Below are 18628 nucleotides of genomic sequence, written 5' to 3'. Positions count from 1 at the left end.
ACCACTACTGGCAGCAACACAACCAACCATCAGATCCCAGTCACCCACCTACCACAATGCACCCTCTTCTCCATCTCCTCCCCCATTCTCTCATCACACGTTCACCCTACCTTGATACACAGCCACAAAATCACCACTTCCGCATTCCGCTAGCCTCCCCGAAACCTCCACTAAACCCCCCACCGGGGGCTCGACCCGCCTCTAGCGTCCGCGACTAACATCTCACTTCGCCGGCAAAGTCTTTGTGCTTCGTAGACTAACCCCACGCATCAAAGAATGTTTGTGGGGAAGATAGAGGGATTAGGTTTACGTTGTTGTTAAGACATCGTGTGATGAGATTGAGGGCGGGATCGGGGGCGGTCATGATCGAGCAGTGCTGATGATCGATGAGATGTGAGTTGGAATGGGTGCAGGATGAGCTGTGGAGATGGGAAAATAGTGGTCAGAGTATATCACTTTTGTAACTAGACTTACCTATTTCTACTTATAAGAAACCTCCTCCCATATATGTATCCCTCCCATTAAACCGAGAAAGCAAAAAGCGCCAAACCATGCTTATACGCCGTGAACACAGATCATACACAGCCTAACCTATCCCGCCATGACTCAACCCATCTAAGAAATATCAAACATGGGCTTCAAATCCTTAATCAGCCTCCACTCATCCATGCTAACATCGCTCCGGAAGAACTCCTTGAGCGTGTCGATACTCTTCCTGCTGAGCGCAGAGTACAGCGTATCGCCTTCCTCGAGGTGGCGGCCGTACATGGGCTGGTTGGGGCCTTCGATTTTGACGGCGACGGAGGGCTGGCCCTTTTTGCAGACTGCGATTTGCTTGTGGTCGCGCTCGATGGAGGTGCTGTTGTTGCGTTAGTGAGTGTTCATGAGTGAGGGTGAGGAGGGATACATACACTCGACCAAGGTTGATAACTTCCTTGACGCCTGTGGCAGGGTTCTTCTTGATTGCGCAGATGGGTGTGGTCATCTTGAGGTTTCCGTCCACGACGTCGACACCGATGACGATCGGGTCTTTCTTATTGAATACGGCAACGGGGCGCAGGATGCAGGGGAAGACTGCCAACATCTTCGACTCTTCCTTCCTCTGCTCTTCGAGCTGCTTCATGTGCGCTGTGAACTTGTCGAACAGGTGATAAATGATGTCCGCCTCGAAGATCTTGACGCCGATCTCGTCGGCATAGGCTTTGGCTTCTTTGTCGACTTTGACGTCGAAGCACAGCATGACGGCGTACTCTTTGGCCTTTTCTAACATGATACCTGCGCGTAGGACATCCTTTCGGAAGACTGGACCGATGGAAATGGTGGACACGGGAATCTTGGAGACACGCAAGAACTCAAGCAACGCTTCAAGGGAACCCAGTGTCGATGCTTGGACGGAGACACCACGACCAGTCTTGGAGACCTTGCTGAGCAAATGTGCGAGATCACCCATGACTTCGTCCATGAGGTCTTCTTCGTCATCATCAGGGCCGACAACGAGCAGACGGGATCCAGCAATAGCCGTGTCGAGGCCATCGGCAGAGATCTTGATACCCATGGCTGCCTTGACTTCTTTATTGTGCACGTATTGTGACTTGACACGCAGCTCCTTCATTTCCGCTGGCGTGAGAAGAGCTCGAATGTTCGTGACAATAGGTTCTGGGTTACCGCACAGCACTATTCGATCGCCTTCGTGGAGAACACCGTTCGACAACACAACGTCAATGGTAGTACCAAGGCCCTCAATAACCTTGACCTCAAGGACGGTACACTCAACCTCGGACAGGTACATGAGGTTGTTTGTGAGACGCTCTTGGGTGAGCTTGACAATGAGCTTGATCATGTCTGGGATTCCTTCTCCTGTATGCGCCGAGGTTGGGCAGACGGAGACGTACTTGGACAAGCTCTTGTTCTTGTGGAAGATTTCCGAGTTGAAACCATGCTCCTGCAATTGCGTGCGAACAAAAGTCCATCGCTCCTCGAACTCGGCCTGCACAGCCTGCTTCTGGAGATTGAAACTGTCTTCGAAGCCGTTGTTATCGATCTTCTTCCAGCCGAAAAGACGATCGATCTTGTTGAGAGCGACGACGAATGGAGTCCTCCTGTCACGGAGAAGTTTCATGGACTCAATAGTCTGAGGCTCGAGACCGTGCATAATATCTATGACAAGGATGGCAATGTTACAGAGTGAAGAACCACGGGATCGGAGGTTGGTGAAAGACTCGTGGCCAGGTGTGTCGATGATCAGAAGACCGGGGACGTTGAATACGAATTCATTGTCCTTGTTGACAACAGCGGTCTTCTTCTCAAGTGCAGCGACAGGGAAGTAGGTGGCACCAATTTGTTGCGTGATACCTCCAGCTTCACCCTCTTGCACGTTGGTCTGTCGGATCTTGTCGAGAAGCTTCGTTTTTCCGGTATCGACGTGACCAAGAATACAGCAAATGGGCGATCGCAAGTTGTCTCTTGAACGAGCTGCGAGAGCCTCCTCGTGAGCCTGCTTTCGCCTCTCAGCAGCCGCAGCCTTTCGTGCCGCTTCCGCACGTTGAGTCGCGGTGCCTTGCTCGTCTTCTGAGGAGTCATCCTCGCTGTCCTCATCAGATTCGGTTTCGGAGTCGGAATCAGAACCTTTGGCTTGTGAGCTCTTGGATGGTGCGGCCTTCTCCTTTTCTGCGGCTTCCTTGGCTGCCTTCTCTTCCTTTGCCTTCTTTTCAGAGGCTTTGCGTTCCTCTTCCTCGTCGGTGTCGACGTCCCAGCTGTCTTTGATGCCGTCATCTTCGTCTGCAAGCTTTTCCCAGTCATCGCCAGAATCGTCGTCCTTTGCCTCGGCATCAAGTTTGGCTTTTTCCGCTTCGGCAGCAGCGGCAGCGGCTTGCTCTTCGGCGAGCTTGAGCTCTTCGAGTTTCTTGGCTGCTTCTTCAGCTTCGCGTGCCTCCTTCGCTTTTTGCTCCTCTGCTTGCTTCTTGCGCTTCTTTCGGTCGTCGTACACAGGTTTCTTCGGAGCCTCTGGTTCTTCGAGCGCAGCAACCTTGGCTCCTCCGGCCTCGAGCATCTGCTTCAAGCGCAAATCAGCCTTGGCCTTGGCTTCTTTCTGCGCCTTAGTCATGTACTTTCCCTCCTTCTTGAGCTGCTCGATCTTCTCCTTCTCCTTCTGCTTCTTCGCCGCTCTGGCCTCAGCTTGTCTCTTTTGCTCCTCCTCGGCCTGGCGCTCTTCCTCTTCTATCCTGGCCTTCTCCTCGGCCTCTAGACGAGCTAACTCCTCTTCCTTTTTCTTTCGCTCCTCTTGCTGCTTCTGGAGTAAAGCGAGTGCCGGACTGAGCTTCTTCTTCTTTCCACCAGCTGCGGGAGGCTCAGGTGTGGAGGCGGCAGGGGCAGCAGCGGGTTCTGCTTTGGTTTCGGCAGGCTTCGCGGGTTCAGCGGCTTTGGCAGGGCCAGTGGCCTTCTTCTTTGCAGCCTAAATATGCAGAGTCAGCGTCTCATTCGCAGGTCGCTCGATGTGTAGTGAAAGAACTCACCAACTCCTTCTTTCGCTGCTTCTCCTTCTCCTTCTTTTCCTTTTCCTTCTCCGCCTTGGTCTTCACTCGAGGCGCATCGTCCGTCTTCTCTTCCTTCTCCTCTTCCTGCTTCTCAGCAGCCGCACCGCCCTTGCCCTTCTTCTTCTTGCCATAGTTGCCAGCGAACACATCGTCATCGTCGTCATCGAAAGTGCCTTCTTGTGGTGCCTTGCTCTCGAACGATGCGCCCGCGCCATCGTCGGCAGTGGGGTCCTCGCCTTCTAGCTCGAAGTCTGCACCCTTGTTCTTCTTCTTCTTGCCGCGTCTTTGCAGCGCAGCCATGAGGCCACCACCTTCCGCAGCATCTTCGGCGGGCGCCGCATCTTCTGCCTTGGGCTCCTCTGCGCCGTTCTGGGGCGTGATGGTCTCTCCCATCTCGGCTTCCCAGTCGTCATCCTGCGCCTTCTTGTTGCCCTTCTTCTTGGGTGCCATGGCGACTGTTGTACGGGCGTGTGAACTTGGACTGAGCGTGTTCGGATGTGGATTCGTCGCTTCAAAGAACTCCCTGTGGCGGGGTTCGAGTTGCCGAGTTTGCTCTCTCAGTCGGTCTACGAGAGCGTCGGAATAGTGCCTAAAGTCCGAAGAGACAGGTGCTGTGAGTCAGACTAGAACCAATCAAGGTCTGGGCCTGGAAAGAGCGACAAAAGTTGCAGGCGCGAGGCAAACGCGACACTGACGGTCGAAATTAGTCGTTGTTTGTGCTATCGATTGTTCTGTGGCGGCCCGTGGCGGGGTACGCTTCACGCGCGCACGGACCATCATGGCCGCGACTTTCTTAAGAGTACCTTTCCCTAAATCGTGTACTCACAAGAGGAACGGGGAATTCGTTTCTTGAATGTGATGTATTACTATGCTGTATCTGCCATAGCTTCTTCTCATCGTTTAAATTGCCTTCTTCTAATCCCATTGTCCCACCAATGCTATTTCAAACTACACAAAACGCCATGTATGAACACCCCAGATCCGTCAAGATGAATGAATGCGGTGATTAGATAGTATCAGCTCTTGCTGATGTGCTGATGATACAAGAGAGTGAAGATACAAAAAGATTTTGGGCGACGCATAGACTCGTAAAGCATCAACGGATGAGAACCCGCCACTATCTTACGGAATGGAAAATCGCTAATGGATGCCATTGACAAGCAGTGCTTCGACTGACTGGCCAATGAACATCTTCTTGAGTGTGAGATCGCATTGGAATCTGGAGTAGTGTTAGTACAAGCTAATCATTCAGTGAGAATCAGAACATCATACCTGCGCTCCAATTCGGACTTCACGGATTTCTTGGTAACGGTCATGAGATCAGATGTTGACAGAATGTCTCTGATCTCGTTGTAGATGACATCGTCGGTAGGTAGGTTGGCGGCCTGTGCCATCTCGATGCCGTGCTCGTAGCCACCATAGCCGCTCTGGGCCAGGCTGACGCGAGACTGGCTCGTGTAACGGGGAAGGTCGAGATGCGACATCGGGCGCGAAGGTGGCATGCCACCGTATTCAGAACCTGCAACGGAGCCACCGAATGGCTTGCGTGTGGCGTAAGTGTATCCCGAGACCTCTGAACGGTCGTCCCGCATTGTGTGTTGCTCCCACATCTCGGCTTGGTATTCCTCCCACCTCTTCTTGGGAATGCTAGCGGGATCGAATTTGCCTTCGTCAGAGATGACAATCTTCTGGCCCTTCTCACCAGTGATGAGACGAGTGTTACCCCAGGAGAAGTCGTCCATGTGCCAAAAGGCGTAGAGTGGCAGACCAAAAGCGAAGATGGGAGTTGCAAGGATGTAGATAATCATCCATCCAATCATCTCCCATTTGCGGCGAACGATGAAAATGATCATTTGTAGACCATAGATCGCTCCTAGTAGAATGAAGGCGGTTATAGGAACCACATCAGGCGTCGCGATCAGGAGGTAAATGAGGTAACCAATGTAGACAACAATGACAGGCTGAACCACAGTAGAGAGCAGATCGAGGAAGACAATGAAACGCATGCTGAAGCAGCAGAAACCACATAGCTGTTGCAGAGGAATCAGCTCGATCAGGTTGTGCACGGTTGAGTTGATCCATCGACGACGTTGGGACATGAAGACCGTCCAGCTGTCGGGCGCCACAGTCCATGCATGGGCTCGCATGGTATACTTGGTCTTGTACTTTGAGTGATATTTCATGAGTAGTGTTGTCAAGAAACGATCTTCTCCTAGATGCAGCAAGTTCTTGGTGTGCAAAGTATCGACGCGGATCTCTTGGTAGGCCTCGACGACTTCCTTGCTGACAAAGAGCGGCTTTCCGGTCTCAGCAGCACGAATGCGGTACATGGAGAAACAACCTGGCAAACAAGTGACGGAACCGAACAGACTCTCAAAAGCCTTGGTCAGGTTGTGAGAGATGTAGTATTCGTACACTTGCATCATGGTGATGAAAGAGGACTTGGCGTTGGTAAGTGCTGTCTCTCCACAAATTGCGATGAGGCGAGTGTCGTGCAAGAAGGCCGCCACAAATCGCGTGGCTGCGTCAGGCGCAACGACCGTGTCAGCGTCGATTTGCAGCAGGAACTCGTAGAAGGTAGGGTTGACACCGATGATGTTGCGGATCTGATGGTGCATCTCAAGCTCGAGAGGGCTCATGGGCAGGTTGTAATGGACGCGGTTCAAGAACCTCATGAGGATGATCTGAGAATCACGCTTTCCTCGGTTACCAGGCTTAGAAACCTCAGAAGGCCTGCCGACCTTGACAACAACCAGGAAAGGCACGATGTGACCCTGTACTTCGTACAATCCAGAGTAGCATTTGCCCATGTTGTGTTGGCGTTGACCTTCTCCCAAACTCTCGAAGCTCAGTGGGTCGGGATCGGTAGATTCTGGAACACCGAGAATGTCGAGAACGATGCGGGGAGTAGGCTTGTCGTTGCCCTGGCCAATAATCATACCATCACAGACGATGACAAGCAATTTACGCTTGTCGTCATACTTCATCCTCGCTGCGGAATCGATGGCACGGCGCAGTGAGTCTTCGTCCTCTGTATAGGCTGGCACAGTGCAGATGATGAACTTGTCAATGTTCTCTGGATCGGTCTTCCTGGTGAATTGCAAGGCAGCGAGGAACTTGAATCCAATAACACTGACCAGGAGAATGGAGATAGCAAGGAGGAAGTACTTGGCGAAAAGACACTTCGCAGAGCTCCTGGTGTCCAGTTCGCCAACGTAGAACAAATTGTCGAGACAAGTCTTCATGTTGGCTTTCTTTGTTGGATCCAAAGCGAGTCCATCCCAGTATTTGCTGATCTCTTTTCCAGACTGTACCCGGAATATAGAGACAACACCATCGTCCATAAAGTTTGGATCTTTCGGCATATCGGGCTCACCCTGCTCCGGAGGCGGGGGCTTGATGTCACGACCACCAGGAATGTATTGAGTCAGATCATAGACCTTGCCATTCATGTAGGCAATAGAGTCACCCTTGCCAGCCAATGTCTTCAGGTATTGCGGGCTGAAACCAACACGACCCTTCATATAGTTTGCTTTGAGGAAGGTTTGTTGTTCGAACCACCAGTCAGGCCTGGAGTCGTTGGTGAACCATCGGAAGTCGTGGTACTGAGCATTGAGATCGGTGTTGCTGATGAAATTGTTGACAGAAGAGGCTGTGTAGTTGGAAGTCCTGTAGTTGAGCTGTACACCAGGGTGGATATCGCCATTGATGCCAGTACAGAGAGCAGAGACCTGTACCGGAAAGAGATTCGTGGCATCCTTGCCGGCGTACTTCTCGAGGTTCTTCTGAGGAATGATGTTGGGGTAGTGAGCGGGGATGAAGTCGCCCAGATCATAGACAACACCTCGCATGGCAATGTACGCGTCGTTCTTGCCTTTGCCGTCAAACGAGGACAGCTCGGCAGTGGAGTAGACGTGTTGGGTCGGGCAGATTAGCATTGGGAAACCAATCATGAGGAAGATGACGAAAGCGCAGCTCAACCAAATGAGCATGTTGATAGCCAGCTTCTCGCGCCAAAGCGAGACGCACATCTGGGACGCTTTATGCGTCCGATCCACTTGATGAGGACGTCAGGAATCATCCATGTCATCATGTATACGATGAACATCCATCGCTTTCTGCTGCCGGATACGGGTATAACCTCGACTTCCTCAAGGTTCTTGTCTGCAGCCTTTTCGTCGATCACGGGCTGTTCGAGTCCGTGGAACATGTCGCCATTCGTGATGCCAGAAGGTGCCTCTGACCGAGCATCGACGTCTTTGCTACCAAAGTAGTTGCCACCTTTGTCGTTGTAAAAGTCACCCTGGGATGGGGAGAGTAGGCCAGCTCGCGCGTCACCATAGGACCGATTCGCGTCTGGAGTGAGGAGGTTGTCGTTTGAGTCAGCAAGACCGCGACCGACAGGAACAGAATCAGTAAGGTTCGCCAGCTCCAGCCAGCACCTTTCGCTGAGGAAGACACCGGTGGCACCAACGCGAACTTCGTTTTCCCGCCAGGGCTTGCTGTCCAGGATCATCTCGACTTTCTCCTTCTCGCTGCCTACAATCGCCAAATCGGTGTGCGCAAGACCGAGGAATTCGGCGAAAGGTAGGAAGATACTGTAGTCAGCCTTGCGAACACGATTGCTGATTTCCGCAATTCCCAGGCCTTGTACTTGTGCTCGGACGCATTTGCTATCGAATTGGTTGGCAATTCGGCGCTCGTTGGGCTTGACGCAGAAGACAAAGTAGGGGTTGGCTTTCCGCATTGAGCTGTCGATCGTCCTCAAAGCACTGACTGTCTGGCCTGCAGCGCCGGTCTGCTTCTCGGAACTGCCTCCCTTCCTGGAGCCTGACACGTTACTTTCAGCATCACTTATGGCGTCTTCATCGAAAACATTCACTTGGCGTCCGTACCGGCCCGTTTGGTCGGCTTTGCGGCGCGCCATACTAGGCATACGCGAAGGCTTGGAACTGATGGTAGCTTGCACGATGGCGGACTTCTCCTTCGGATGGCTCATCTTATGGAGTGCTTCTTGACCGAAGAGTTGTGCAATAAATGGCGCCTGGGCAGACTTGAGAAGGTTGATCATATCGCCTGAGATCAGCTCCGCGTTCTCCTCCAGGATGCCCTCTACACTGTAGTCTACGTCTCCACAGTAGTGGCGAACTGTGAACATGGGCGAAGTGTTTGGAGTTGGGAAGTTGCTACCGGGCTGGACAACGGTAGAGCTGCCAGGTTGGATCGAAGGATTCTTGCCATCGAAACGCTTGCGAAGGACATCCAGGTACTGCATATCTGTCTTGCCGCGACGCATCTGGTCATCAAGGATGGCCAGAAGTCCGTTTCCAGACTTGAGTAGACCGCTCTTCGCCTCAGAGTTGTCGTAGAACTCTGTGCCGGGGAGAGCGACCTCTTCGGCCTCAAGTTCTTGAATCTGACGCTTGAAGAAACTATCTTGCGTGAATGCGATGAGATTCTCGTTGGCGGCATTGTTGAGCAGCTGATCAAGTGACGATCCGGTCTGAGCCGAGTGCTGGAAACCAGGGAAGTCGACCAGTGAGACGGTGTTGGAGATTTCCTCGGGGAGCACGGAGATTCGGGAGTTCATCTGCTCCATAATCCAGGTGACCAGCAAGGAGTAGAGTGCACGAGCAAGTTCGTCCGCATTTGCCCGAGCACCCTTGGGGTCCAACATGACTGTTACGCGCTCCCTGTAAAGTGTCTTCGACTTATAGCGCAGACTCTGCTCTAGGTCGGAAACCGCGACGCCTAAGAATTGGGCAATGGGAGCGAGACACTCCTTATTCTTGACAACAGTGAGAGACTCACCACCTTCATGAGAGTAGCCTCCACTGTCGTCCGCACCGGGCGTGGTAGATTGACCGGTTTCAAACTCGAGCTGGCCGATATGGAGAATTGTGGCCATGATCTCGCAAATACCGGCGATGCTTTCCTTGCCGAATTCGAGCTTTCGGAGGGCCGTCTTGAAGTCCTGGAAGCCCTTGGGATCATCGATGCCGACCTTAAGCTGGGTGGGGTGTCCTAGATATCGCCATCTCTTATTCGACCCGATCGATGTTCGGTTTCCCGCAGAGCCGTCACCAACGAGGTCCAAATGCAGATGCTTCTTCTCTGCAATGCTAGTGCCAGCAAGCAGGTAGTAGAGGACATGGTAGTTTCGCTCTCCAGTCGGTACTGAAGCAATGCGGCTGCGCTCGAGACGATGGGCGAGGAATTGGGCACCCAATAATGTGGCATGGTTGGACGTTGAGGTGTTGTATTGGAGTTCGAGCAGGAGTCCAGATTTCGATGCGAGAGGGGTAGTCAACGACTTTGTGGTTGTGAAGGCCTCAAAGACAAAGTTGGCGTGCTCAATCTTCTTGGAAAGAGGTGTTGCCGAGTATGAGAGCAGCGACCTCAGCATGTGACCTCGAATGGTGGTTTTACCCGACCCTGAGTCGCCCCTGCCACGGTGTTAGAAACGTTTCCTGCTCAACCTAGGTGTGCCAACTTACAAGAATACCACTACTTGATCCTCGGAGCGTTGTCCAAGTCGCATGTAGGCCCTCTGTGCGAGGTCCTCGGCGGCCTGGTGTGCGCTTCCATCTTTTCCGCCGTCAACACCTCGGCTGGCATCGGTGTATGTATTGATGGAGACAAATCCATGCGATGAGATCAATGCCACGGGCAGATGTGCGTGATAGCGACTGGCAAGGGCGCCGGTGACGCCAGTGTCGTTCTGCTGGTGCGTGGGCAGGGCGGGCAGCGACGGCTGCTGCAGCACGTTGGCAGCCATTGTGGTGGGTGTAACGCGTCCCCGTGGGGGCGTTGTGATGGATTTCTCGTCAGGCAAAAGCAGGCAGCCGTCGACGAAGAAAGTGGCAGGATTTAAAACAGGTGTCTTGCGAGGTTGAGGCGCGTGCTATTAGGGCTGGCGGTGGGAGTGCTGGAATGCGGAGAATGCAGGATTAACGACAGGCGAGTAGGTACAAGGCGAAGGGGGCCAATCCTCCAGCAAATGAATAATTACAACGGCAGCGAACGTGGTGAAAATGGTACAAACGAAGGAATCGGTCTTGAAGGCCGTTGACAGTCGCGTCAAAGGGGTCGAGTGCTCTCCTCAAAACGATGGGGCTTTCCGGGATGTTTAGCCCGCGCCGCCGTGGTGGTCTGTGATGCTTGGAGGCCGGACTAGACGAGGCTTGAAGTGAAAAGGGGTCGCAAAAATAGACTTTTGTTACGCCAATGGGGGGTATTGGAGGCTTGGGCAACGCTTCATGCTCCACAGCTCGTAATGGGAGAGGGTACCAAGAACATTCTGGGTGCCGACGAAACGCCGCCGGGACCTCGTCGTGACGCTTATGACCGCCACCGCCGCGCACGACAACGATGAGTGTGACTTTTGCTGCTACGAGGCATTTCACTTCTCGCCATTGTCCACTTGTCACACTGGCTCGACCCGCTGTTGTGGTGGTAGTTGACCCAACGGTGCTTTCTAGCGGCTCGCGCATCTGGGGCTGGCGATCATACTGCATCCTTCATGCACGCTAAGGCCCGTATCGATTGCGCGTCTCTGGTCATCCAATGCAAAGTCACCCGTGTGTGTGCAGGCTTGGTGTTGTCTTGACGACTGTATGCATCTGCAACCCCATCTCTTTTCGAGAGTGTCTCGGGTGCAAAGGCAGTCACTCGACGCAATCGTGCTACTGGCGGGAGGAGGCTCGGGCGTTGCGCTGCACATGACAAGCGTAACGTCTGCAAAGTACCTAGTACCTTTGGGAAAAAGTCAAATTAGTCAGTCTGCGAGCGGTGCTGGCGGAGTAGCAGGGACCGGGTTTCTTGACGTCAACATGTTTTGAAAATGCTCAGGCATGATTGACCGCTAGCACGCAGCAATCGTGGTGAAGGCAATTTACTTCAGATGGCAAAGCAGATTACAGGGGAAGACGCGATTCGCGATGCTGGCTTCATTACGGTCCACGGGTAGCTCCTTCCTTCCGCAAGCCCTGCCAGTCGTCCATCGTCTTATCGATAACATGACAGGCGGCCACCTATTCTTGTCGTGACACGCAAGAGAAAGCCTACTCTGGTGTTGATGCCGCTACCTGTTACCTCCCCGGCACCGTGATCATCCTCGCACTATGTAAACAATAAATTCTGGCTAAAAATAGGGGCGCGCCACCCCGCCGCAGCAGGCCCGGATTGGCCATCGGACGAGTTCCCAGCTCGTCGTGGCGATGAAAATCCGAGACTGGCTATCCTCGTTCGGTCATTTGTTAATCCAAGCACTGAGCTGCATGCGCATCGCCCGACCGTCCTGCTGCTAATTCCCCCTAACGTTACACTGACGCCAACCCGCAACGGGCCCTAACCTGCAGAGCCCCCGGCCGCTGAGGAATGGAGAGTCGCCCTGAACGAACGCACTTCAATCGCTCCTCTTTCTCCGTCTGAAGAGCTTCTCGTGTTGTGTGCGTTTCTTTCTTGACCTCTTTACAATCGTTTAATACCATCCGCTCGCTAGCTCACTTCTTGCAACTGGCGCCAAAGCCAATTCGACGTTGCACCCGTTACACGTTAATAACACACGCACGCCTCCCAGAAACGCGGACTGGCACTCTCACTGGTACACATTCGCTACACTACTCGACCCATTCGTGACCTCCACTGCCACCGGGCATCGACATCACCTTCAACTACGGAAGGGGCGACCCGCCTCAGCCCGCAACCATGAGTTTCGTCAACAACTCACGCATGTCTGTGTACTCGACCGCGTCCGCACAGGGTCCGCATCCAGGTCAATCGCCTTCGCAGGTCTCTACCACATCGCTGTTGAACTACCTCAATTCGGCATACAAGCAAAGCCAGGCATATAGTCTCGAGGCTAGCACCAGTCTCGTTGTAAACACATGGGTCAACTCCAAGTCGGTCATCAACGACCGCATCGGCGGCACTGTTGACCTCGAGTTGGGACGAAAGGCATGGGAACATGCCCGCCGACGAGCCGAGGATGGATGCATTGTGCTCGCCTCGCTACACGAATCCACTCCTTCCCTCTTCGCACCCTTCGTGTCGAGTCTGCCACTGTCGCTACCGGGCAACTTCTACACAGCACTCGAAGTGCTCAAGGCCTTCACACACTGCGTGACTCCGCAAAATCCCTTCGCTGCTCGCTACTCTGCCCTCGCAGCCGTCTTCACTATCAACCTCACAGGTAGCCTGGTCGGCGCTGAGATTAAGCTCTCCACATCGGGCCTCGATGTTCAGCAGGGCCTCCTCCAAGTGCCAGCTCACAGCGGCTTCCGCGCCTTTGATGTCTTCTACTATCTCAATTCCAGCTCAGCATCAAAGCAGGAGCGCGAGTTCCTCGACATCCAACCTCTCGACCGCTACACCCTCCTCAACCGATCTGGCACCTACAATCCCCCTAATTTCCTACCCGACGCCGACGATGCTGCCGCGGCCGAAGACTTCCGCACAAACCTCAAGGCTATTGGAATCAAGGGACAACAGCTGCGCGATCTGATCAGCTGCTTGACCGGCTTGTTGAAGCTCGGAAACACACTGGACTACTTCATGGACGAAGAAGCGTTGCAGTCTACTTGCCAGGAGGTTGCCGAGCTGCTGGACGTCTCCCCAGAAGTTCTGCAAGAAAAGCTCAGCTCGAACGAGCGCCAGCTTGTCATCGGTGGCATCTACGAGGCCATAGTAGACTTCGTCATTGCTCACGCAAATACCGCCATCAAGGCAGACATCCGAGCAGCAAAGGCGGGCCACGGCAATGAAAGTGACGGGAGCCAGCCAGGCATGATGACGCCAGATGACTCCGAAGACGAGGCTGGCGATATTGTCAACATCACCGTTGTCGATGTCCCCAGCCGTGCACTCGGTAAAGCCCTTGCTCTACGCACCGTTTTCGATGACAGCGAAGGAATCAACGCCGAGATGAAGGAAGACGGTGTCCAATTTGCCCCAGCTGGCGGTTCCGTCCTCGAGGGTATGAGAGAAGCCATCCAGAACTGTGAGGCCGAGCTTGGCATTAGCGGTCCGGGACTGCGCGAGAAGGAGCAGGATCTTGAGAGGCGCGAGGCTGTGCTTGAAAAGGTCATGTACGAAGTGGCTGACGAGGGCAACTTTGTTAGGCAAGTGCTGGCTCCTGTGCAAGGCGAAGGCGTAGTGCTTGGGAAGCACGGTCGCTTTGATCTACCCATCACAGCGGCCAGTAGCAGAGTCTGGTTCCAGCTCGCTGTTCACCCCACAGACTCTATGCCAACATCCACTGCCCAGGATTTACAATCAACATGGCAAGCTGGTGTAGTCTCCCGACAACTTCGAGAGTGGAGATTGCCAGAGTGGGCCAACCGCCGCAACCGATCCTTGGACTTCACTGCCGATTTTGACCATGCGGAGTTCTATCAACGATACCATCCTCTGGGCTGCATGGAAGGCAGAGACGGCATACAGAGCTGGGTCCTGCAACGTGGATGGAGCAATGGCGAAGTTGTGGTCGGCACAGAACGTGTATGGGTCAGAGAAGGTACATGGTGGGAAGCAGAGTCGCAGCTTGATCAGAAGACGCAAGACTTCAATGGCTCGCCAAGCATGCTAGGAGGTATGATTGGCGCTGGCGGTATGGAAAGCGCCTACGGTGCACCATACGCTCCGTCAGCCAGCAGCTTCTTCCCGCCACTTCCTGAGCAGCAAGCCATCCAGAACCCGTTTCAAAGCTCAGCCAGTCTCGCCCCACGCAGCATGGCCGACGCCAAATCGATCGCACCCACTATTCCTGTGCAAAGCGCCGGAGACTATGGACTTGGAAGGAAGGGGGATGAGAACAAAGGCGTCACTTACTATGACGCGGAATCTGGCGGCAACGCCATGGTCACTGAATCCCCCCTTACGGCATCGCGACGAATGTGGATCGCATTCGTGTGGGTGGTTACTTTCTGGATGCCCTCGCCTCTCCTGAAATTGGTTGGTCGTATGAAGCGTCCTGATGTCCGCATGGCCTGGCGAGAGAAGTTTGTGTTGTTCCTGATGATTATTTTGCTCAACGCCGCAATCGTGTTCTACATCGTCGCCTTTGGCAAGCTTCTATGCCCCAACAAGGACAAGGTTTGGAGCCGAGGCGAAGTTTCATCGCATCAAGGAGAGAACGACTACTTCGTCAGCCACCGTGGTGTCGTTTATGACTTGACATCATTCTGGAAGAAACAGCACAGTGACTCAAACACCGAATCAACTCGAGACCGAATGATAGAGATGGCCGGTGCTGACATGGACCCTTACATCATGCCACCGCTGTACCTTGCATGCCCGAACCTTATCGATGGAAACAACCAGGCCAACAAACAAATGTTCTTGACATCCAACGCGACACTCACGAACACATTCGCAACCCACAAGTCTGGATCTCAAACAAACCTAGCGGACAGCAAAGCCTTGCAAAACGAGAACTGGTACCCTGATGTCTTCCTTCCGGCCATGCGGGAATTCAGGAAGGGTGAGCTTGTGTGGAAAGAGAAGGATATCAAGAAAGAAGGCGAGGACCTGAACCACATGTGGTTCACACTCAAGGACCGAGTCTACGACCTCACGGACTACTTCAAGACGCTGGACATGATGAATGACCTCCCTCAATACAAGTTCCTTGACACGAAGTTGACAGACTTGGTGAAAAGCAAGGCTGGAACAGACCTGTCTGAGGATTATTCCAACCTGCTGAGCGCCGACGCACAAGCCAAAAATTTGCAGTGTCTCGACAATCAATTCTATGTCGGTAAGACCGATTTCCGCGACACGGCACGCTGTAAAGTGAACGACTACATCCTGTTGGCTGTTGCAATCTTGCTAGTCTCAGTCATTGTCGTCAAGTTCTTGGCTGCACTTCAACTTTGGCTCAAGAAAACGCCCAGCAAACCAGGACAAGTTTGTCATCTGTCAGGTGCCCGCTTACACCGAAGGTGAGGACCAACTTCGAAAAGGTCTCGATTCTCTGACTGCGCTTGCCTACGACAACAAGCGTAAGCTCATCTGTGTCGTTTGCGATGGTATGATTGTTGGTGGTGGTAACGATAGGCCCACGCCAAAGATTGTCCTGGATATCCTCGGTGTTGACCCCAAAGTCGATCCTCCCGCTCTTCCTTTCTGGTCTGTTGGCGAGGGCAGCGAGCAGCTCAACTACGGAAAGGTTTACTCTGGTCTCTACGAATTTGAAGGCAACGTGGTTCCATACCTTGTTGTGGTCAAGATGGGTAAAGAATCGGAGCAACAGAAGTCTAAACCTGGCAATCGTGGAAAGCGTGACTCGCAAATCCTGCTCATGAGCTTCCTCAACCGTGTCCATCACCGCTCGGCAATGAACCCCTTAGAACTGGAAATGTTTCACCAGATCAACAACATCATCGGTGTGGACCCCGAGCTATACGAATATCTTCTCATGGTCGATGCCGATACGATGGTCCGGCCAGATGCCCTCAACCGTCTTGTAGCAAGTTGCGCCAATGACTCGAAGATTGCCGGTATCTGCGGTGAAACCAGCTTGGACAATGAAGACCGATCCTGGTGGACGATGATCCAGGTCTACGAATACTACATCTCCCATCACTTGTCCAAGGCTTTCGAGAGCTTATTTGGCAGTGTTACCTGTTTACCTGGATGGTGAGTTGTTTGGGTATAATTTCGCAGACGTTGCTAACGATAATAGTTTCTGCATGTACCGCCTGCGCACAGCCGACAAAGGCAAGCCTCTCATTATTGCCGACAAGGTCATCAAGGACTATGCCGACTGCGCAATCGACACTCTGCACAAGAAGAACCTGCTTTCGCTTGGTGAGGATCGTTACTTGACCACCCTGATGACAAAGCACTTCCCAACCATGTCGTACAAGTTTATTCCTGACGCATACGCCCTTACCGCTGCCCCTGAGACGTGGAGTATTCTACTTTCACAAAGACGTCGATGGATCAACTCTACCATCCACAACCTGGCTGAGCTCGTCTTCCTCAAGGACCTCTGTGGTTTCTGTTGTTTCTCCATGCGCTTCGTGGTCTTTATTGATCTTTTCGGAACCCTTGTGCTGCCTTCTATCTGCGCATACCTGGTGTACCTCATCTACAGCGTCGCGTCCGGAAAGGGTCAGTTCCCATTGCTTTCCATCATTATGCTCGCTGCTGTGTATGGTCTGCAGGCACTCATCTTCATTATCAAGAGGCAATGGCAGCACGTTGGCTGGATGATCATCTACCTCATGGCGTTTCCCATCTACTCCCTGGCTCTACCAATGTACTCGTTCTGGAAGCAGGATGATTTCTCTTGGGGTAACACTCGTGTCGTCATTGGCGAGCAAGGCACTAAGAAGGTTCTTACCACCGACGACGAAGGCTTCGACCCGAAGGCTATCCCTATGATGCGCTGGGACGACTATGCCGAGCGAAACGAACTCCCCGGTCGCCGCGGTATGCCCGGCCAAGCATCTGAGAAGGGCGGCCTCAACCCTTACGAAGACGAGGCATACGAGCTGAACGACATGCAATCCGTCTACTCGTCCGTCAAGCCCGCCTCAACCATCATGTCCAACATGCAGCACATCTCGCACATGCCCCCGCAATCCCCCGGCCCCTACCAAGGCATGCAGACGCGCCAATCCACATACTCCAATTTCTCCCGCTACCAGGACAACCCCAACGCCGGCCGCCAGATGTCCATGGGCAACATGAGCGAGCAATTTGCCCGCCAGCCCTCCCCGTACAACAACCGTCCCAACCACGGTGGCTTCCAGAGCTCAGACAATCTCATGGCTTCCACGCCGCCGATCCGCGGTCGTAGCCCGCTTGGCTTCGACCAGTCGCGGCCTGGCAGCACGGTCAACTTCCAGAACATGATGAACGGTCCCAATGATGCTACCATCGTCGAGGTTGTCCAGCAGTGTTTGCGCGAGGCGGATCTGGACCGCATCACGAAAAAACAGCTTGTTGCACTTGCGGAGCAAAGGTTGCAGGCGCAGTTGACGGGTGAGAGGAAGATTTTCTTGAGTCATACTATTGATGAACAACTTGCCAATATGGGCTAAGTCCATACATTACAGCAAGAGAAGACATGTAGTTGGGAATGGTGTTTGTTGTATATTTGGAGCATTTTTGGGATATGGTGTTTACTGTTTTATCTAGAAGAAGGAAAGTGTATATTTTTGGCATGTACAATGTCTATATGACGCCCATCATCATCTATCGTCTGCTGAAGCATAAAATTTCGAGTCGTTCCTTTTTGAGCTGTATGGCGGAATTGTTCATTGTGGGAAACGTTTTGTGGGAAATGGAGTTTGTGTTTTGTCGATCCTTGAAATCGCATTTGGATAATGATAATCAGATGAAGTGTGAGAGAGCGTATAACCTTGTTCAATGTGCGTTGATCATTCGTGCACATCGTGAAGATGCGAAATGTCACCTTCCCCCCTTAGCCCAACACAAACTGTCTCCGCCACAACTCTCTTCGGTGCTGAGCTCGACTAGGTTGTTCTTGGTGACTGCGAAGTAAACACTGGAGATCTGATTCATTGCAACTCAGAAATCTGTCGTACCTGATGATTCTTCTCTTGTATATCCCCCCTACGCAATTCAAACAGCGTCGACCCAAAGCCGTCTGCGTTCCTCTTCAAGGCGAACAGCCTGTAGCATATTGTGAAGGCTTTCTGTGATTGAAATACTCGTGTCTGTGGCAACTTCTACCAGTGTACACGAGAAGTCTGCTTTGCCCCATACATACGACAATGCTTCGTATTGTCTAGATTGTGTGCGTCGCGATTGTGTTAAGCTGCAGCGTAGAGGTGTTCCTTGGTCGCCAGGTAGGAGCTCCATTAGGCGGATTGAATCGATTGTCTCAAGTGATGTGTAGACGTATGGCGCAAGAGTGGCGGGAAATACATCTCCTTTTTTCGTATGATTCTTCATATGCGAAAAGTTCGATACAGTGTGGGTAACGAGTAGAAACACATCTAGTAGTACAACGATTGGTCGGTCGACTAGACGGAGCTGGTTTGTAGTCGGAAAGAAGGTTACCTGCGCCTTCCACTTAGCCTTGCGCCACAATATCCAAGGATGTCCATCATGACCCTGAT

General features: G+C 52.9%; 3 protein-coding genes across 3 annotated transcripts; 1 reads left to right on the top strand and 2 right to left on the bottom strand.

Annotated features, from left to right (window-relative positions):
- Positions 1–439: 439 nt before the first annotated feature.
- Positions 440–3983, bottom strand: SNOG_13327 (hypothetical protein; the record flags this gene model as incomplete). The annotated part of the gene is made up of 3 exons (XM_001803484.1): positions 440–859; positions 912–3451; positions 3513–3983. The coding sequence occupies 3 exons, from the start codon at positions 3981–3983 to the stop codon at positions 616–618; spliced, it is 3255 nt and encodes a 1084-aa protein (XP_001803536.1). The 3' UTR covers positions 440–615.
- A 690-nt stretch (positions 3984–4673) lies between these two features.
- On the bottom strand, positions 4674–10311 carry SNOG_13326 (hypothetical protein; the record flags this gene model as incomplete). Its single annotated transcript, XM_001803483.1, has 4 exons — positions 4674–4752; positions 4806–7525; positions 7561–9979; positions 10031–10311. 4 exons carry the CDS (start codon positions 10309–10311, stop codon positions 4674–4676), a joined length of 5499 nt encoding a protein of 1832 aa, XP_001803535.1.
- A 1931-nt stretch (positions 10312–12242) lies between these two features.
- Positions 12243–17584, top strand: SNOG_13325 (hypothetical protein; the record flags this gene model as incomplete). Its single annotated transcript, XM_001803482.1, is given in 3 exon segments — positions 12243–15440; positions 15457–16150; positions 16200–17584. The coding sequence occupies 3 exon segments, from the start codon at positions 12243–12245 to the stop codon at positions 17582–17584; spliced, it is 5277 nt and encodes a 1758-aa protein (XP_001803534.1).
- Between the last annotated feature and the right edge of the window lie 1044 nt (positions 17585–18628).

Source organism: Parastagonospora nodorum, assembly GCF_000146915.1.
Source record: "Parastagonospora nodorum SN15 chromosome Unknown scaffold_26, whole genome shotgun sequence".
Taxonomy (NCBI): domain Eukaryota; kingdom Fungi; phylum Ascomycota; class Dothideomycetes; order Pleosporales; family Phaeosphaeriaceae; genus Parastagonospora; species Parastagonospora nodorum.
The sequence above is the reverse complement of the archived record's forward strand: the minus strand, read 5'-3'. Positions and strand labels throughout refer to the sequence as shown.